The 4633-nt window shown below is 49.4% G+C and overlaps 1 protein-coding gene across 1 annotated transcript in view; it reads right to left on the bottom strand.

The window, feature by feature from the left end:
- The window catches only part of Bco1 (beta-carotene oxygenase 1), a 38248-nt gene that overhangs the window by 13573 nt on the left and 20042 nt on the right, over window positions 1–4633 (bottom strand). Inside the window, exon 7 of the mRNA XM_021220524.1 lies at window positions 2240–2497. Coding sequence (XP_021076183.1) covers window positions 2240–2497 — 258 coding nt within the window. The remainder of the gene's footprint in view (window positions 1–2239; window positions 2498–4633) is intronic.

Here is a 4633-nt window from a genome sequence, read left to right as displayed (position 1 = left end):
GAGGGAAGGAAGGAAGGAAGGAAGGAAGGAAGGAAGGAAGGAAGGAAGGAAGGAAGGAAGGGAGGAAGGAAGGGAGGAAGGAAGGAAGAAGGCTATGAGGAACAACCAGTAGGCGGCACCCCTCCATGGCCTCTGCATCGGTTCCTGCTTCCAGGTTCCTGCCCTGCTTGAGTTCCTGTCCTGACTTCTTTCAATGATGGACTATGATGTGGACACATAAGCAGAACAAACCCTTTCCTCCCCAAGTTGCTTTTGGTCACGGTGTTTCAGCACAGCAATAGAAACCCTCACTAGGACAACCCCCAACAATAAATTCATTTTGCAAAGTCAGACCTTGGGAAGAGGCAGCCCCAGCTGGAGCAGCAGAACTCTGCTGGGCTCTCAGGTCTCATTCATTGTGTGCTCTCCTGCACGGGACAGCAGGGAGGGTCACGTCCCCCTTTCACGTGACCAAACAACAACAACAACAACAGCAAGAGCAACAACAACATTACGGATGTGAAATCAGGTGATGTAAGATGTGGGATAAGCCACGGCAGAGACACATAGAGAAGTGTTACAGAGGTGAGAGAGTCCCGAATGTAGAGACTCACGACCCTGGGTACAAATCCTGGCTCTCCTGCTCCCCGGGTTAGACTGAACCCCTGTACTGCAGAGCTCAGAAATGAGGGTGGAAAAAGGTCCCCTGGACCGCAGAGGACTGTTTTCCAGGCTTAAGGCCTGTAGGGTGAACAACTGAATTCCTGTCCCTCTGCACTCACAGATACACCTTTAGTGACCAATCCAGGGTTCCAGCCTTGCTCTGTGGCCCAGGACACATTCCTTTACCTCTTTGACTCTCGTTTTGTTGTTTTGTTTTGTTTTGTTTTCAACTGTAAAATGAGCCTCCCAACTTTCCCCAGAAGTTGTTGTGGTCATGACGTGATATAAAATAAACAAAGACAAAATGCACAGCAAAACCCCTGGCAGACAGGGCTCCTTCTGTAAATGGGAGCCGCCACGTCTTAATTGAGTTCAATTTGGTTCCATTTAAATTAATTATATCATGAAGTCAGTGAGTTCTGGAGCTAGAAGCTTTCTCCTGCTCAGAGCCCATGACAGCAGCATCCTGACTGACGAGGGCTCTTGGCCCGGGGGTTGTACACAATTATTGTTCTTAAACAATAATTCAACAGCAGGGACATCATGGAAGCTGGTAGTGCCGGATCCCTCCCTTGGACCATTAGCTGAATATTTTAAATGAGAGCATAGAACGATGGATGCCTAGATATGTAGTTGGTATACAAGACAGAAGGCGAGAGAGTATGCACACACTTGGCCATGTAAGAAAATGAAGTGTGGGAGAAGCCAGAAGTGCCAGGCTGTGTGCTACAAGACCCTGCAGATGTAACGCATTTGGATAGATGACACTGTTAAGGCTGGAGGGGATCCGTGGTTGCCTGGGGCAACAGGAGAGTTTCTGGGACGAGGTGGCTAAGGGGTAAAGGGGATGGGATTTCTCTAAGGCTGGTAAAAAAAAAAAATGTTCAAAACTGAGGGTGGGGATGGATGCTCAACTCTGGCTGCACAAAGGACAATGAATTGAACACTTTAAATGGATGAAGTCTATAGTGTGTGGGTTATCTCTCAATAAAACTGTTAAAAGGTACACTTAAAATATACATGTACATGTGTGCATGTTTTGTATGTATGTATATACATATGTATGTATCCAATGTGTATCCAGAGAGACTGGAGTAAACACAAACACAACGTTCATCTTACATGGTGAGTTTAATGGGGATCATTTGTTTGTTTGAGACAAGGTCTGGCTATATAGCCCAGGCTAGCCTTAACCTCCTCAGTGCTGGCAAGACAACCCGTTAGCACTCCAAACCTGGTTAAAAACAAAACAAAACCAAGCAAAACCTTTGCTTCTTTCTTTGTTTCATTGTTTCTTTCTCACTTATTTATTTTTCCTAAAGTTTTGAAGAACAACAAAAAAATTTTTTTTTTCAAAGTACAGTTCAGGGCTGGGGCAGGGACCTGTCACTCAGGGGTAAATGATGTGTAAGGCCTGGGGTTCCATCCTTGCAAGCAAAGCAAAGCAAAGCAAAGCAAAGCAAAGCAAAGCAAAACGAAAAGGAAAACCCAGTGCATTGTGGAATTTGGTGTCAACAAGCATCAAGAGAAATTTCTGCCCAGATTCAGGGCTGTCCAGAAAGCTGAGATCCCCCACCTCCACCCCCGAACACGGTACCTTGTCCACGTGGAGGGGCACTGCAAACCTCCTGAGGGTAGGCACTGAGGTCAGCCTGGACTTCTCCTCGAAGTCCTTGTTCAGGTTGGCCAGGTAGAAAAGCTGATAGAGGCTGCTGTCCTCGTAGGCAATCACATCAAACAGCACACAGCCGTCCTCCTCGTAGGCGTTGACGTGATGGAAGACCACCATGGGATCTGTGTAGAACTTGGTGGGCACAGGCTTCCTGGTTCTCTGGTCCATGATATGGATGTATGTCTGAAAGAAGACGCCCACGTTAGCCCACGCCAGCAGTCAGCTCACCCTCGGATATACCTGGGATGGTGACATCGCAACACCAGGCCTGCCTTAGCTTAGGGCCTCATCCTGAGCTCTGTACCCATCCTAAACTGCCGGGTCGTGCTAGTCACAATGGCCAAACTACAAAATCAACCAAGGTGTCCTGCAATAGATGAAGTTTACTGCTTTCCAACTTCTATGAATTTCTTTTTAAAGAATTATTTATTTTATGTACATGAATACACTGTTCTCTTCAGACACACCAGAAGAAGGCACCGGATCTCATTACAGATGGTTGTGAGCCACCATGTGGCTGCTAGGAATTGAATTCAGGACCTGTGGAACAGCAGCCAGTACTCTTAACCACTGAGCCATCTCTCCAGCTCCCAAATTCTATATTTTGTGTATAGGTGTATGTGGACGGAAGTAGAAGGCAGAAGGGATGAACATAAAGTAGGTGATACATTTGAATGAAAATATCATGAATCTGCCACTTTAAATAAGTATTTCCTAACAAAAACTTAAGACAAGGGGCTGTGGGGATGGCTCCCTTGATAATGTGTTTGCTGTATAAGCTTGAGAACCTGACTTTGATCCCTGGCAAACACAGGAAGCAGCACCAGGGAGTGGTGGTTATAATCCCCAGTGCTTAGGGCTGGGGCAGAGACAGGAGGACCCGTGGTGCCTTCTGGCTGAATAACCTAGCTGAATTAGCAGATCACAGGCCAGGTAGAGACACTGTTCCAAAAACCAAGGTGTGCGGTGTCTCAAGGCACAGCACAGGATGTTGATGTCTGGCCTCTTTGCCTGTGCTTGAGCGTACATGCATGTGCACGGGTGCGTTCATGCACAGACAGACAGACACACACCACATGCAAATACACCCAGACATACACAAGAAAGTAAACATGAAAACAAAACTGTCATCCTGACAGGCAGGCAAAGCCTTCAGCGAATGGAGCAGGCCTGCATGCAGCATTTCCGGGACATACAGGCGACAGGAGGGCAGCTCTGCCACCAAGGTGGCTGGGCAGCCTTCGGGGAGGGCGCCAAGGGAGCATTGCTGTGGTTCCAGATAAGCTCCCTGGGAATAGTCGTGCCAGGCAGAAGGTAGGTGCCAGGTTCCAGCTGAGGCCGGAGTCCTTTGGTCCTCTCTCCAGTGCCCTGCAGTGCAGAGCCTGCTTCCCAGTGCTGTTAGCTAAAGCCACCCACCGTGATCTCAGGGCTGTAGGGGGGAGTGGACCCAGGACTGGCTGGGGAGCTGCATCTGCCCCAGGTGGCCTGGCTGTGTGTGATCAGGCTAATAGCTAACATCATCCTGGGCGGTAATGAGCCATTTCTATAGGTCAGTCGTTTGTCTGATATAACCGCTCCCCCTCCCCCTCCCCTTCCCCCTCCCCCTTCCCCTCCCCCGCCTCCCTCTCCCCGTCCACTCCTTTCTCTGTTATCTTTTCTGGCAGTTCTGGCTAAACTACCTTCCTGAGGGAGGAGGTGGAGGTGGCTTCTTTGGTCTGGTTGTTTTCCCCCCTCCTGCGGAGGCCTCGGAGGGGAGCTGTGACGTCATGGGGTGGGGCGTGTCAGCGCCGACAGGTAAGCACGGGAGTGACTGGTTTAGACAGTTTCTTTGCTGTGACTCCAGCCCTAAGCTGGACACTTGGATTTCTATGAGTTTACTCCCAGTTGATTTCTGGAGCTTGGGGCCCTCTGGTCCACGGCCTCCCTACAGTTACAGATCCCAGGCTTCCTGGTTTCCAAGGTTGTGGCAGGAGGAGAGCCCAGGGTCTCTGAAGATGGCTACAGAGTGTATTCAACTTGAGTTGACTCCCCTGCTCTGTTCATTCACTCTACAAATACCGAGGCCCTTCTGATAGCGGGCACTTCTTTGAGAACCATAGCGACATAGTGACGTGCAGTGGCTCCTTTCAAGCGCTGTAATGTGAGCGGGATGGAACCCACCAGAAATATGAAACCTGGAATACATCAAGGATGAAGGGCACGCTCAAGAAAAACAAACTAGCCGGGCGTGGTGGTGCACGCCTTTAATCCCAGCACTCGGGAGGCAGAGGCAGGCGGATTTCTGAGTTCGAGGCCAGCCTGGTCTACCAAGTGAGTTCC

This window comes from Mus pahari, chromosome 20 (assembly GCF_900095145.1).
Source record: "Mus pahari chromosome 20, PAHARI_EIJ_v1.1, whole genome shotgun sequence".
Taxonomy (NCBI): domain Eukaryota; kingdom Metazoa; phylum Chordata; class Mammalia; order Rodentia; family Muridae; genus Mus; species Mus pahari.
Note: the sequence above shows the minus strand (reverse complement) of the source record. Positions and strands in the feature narration are given on the sequence as shown.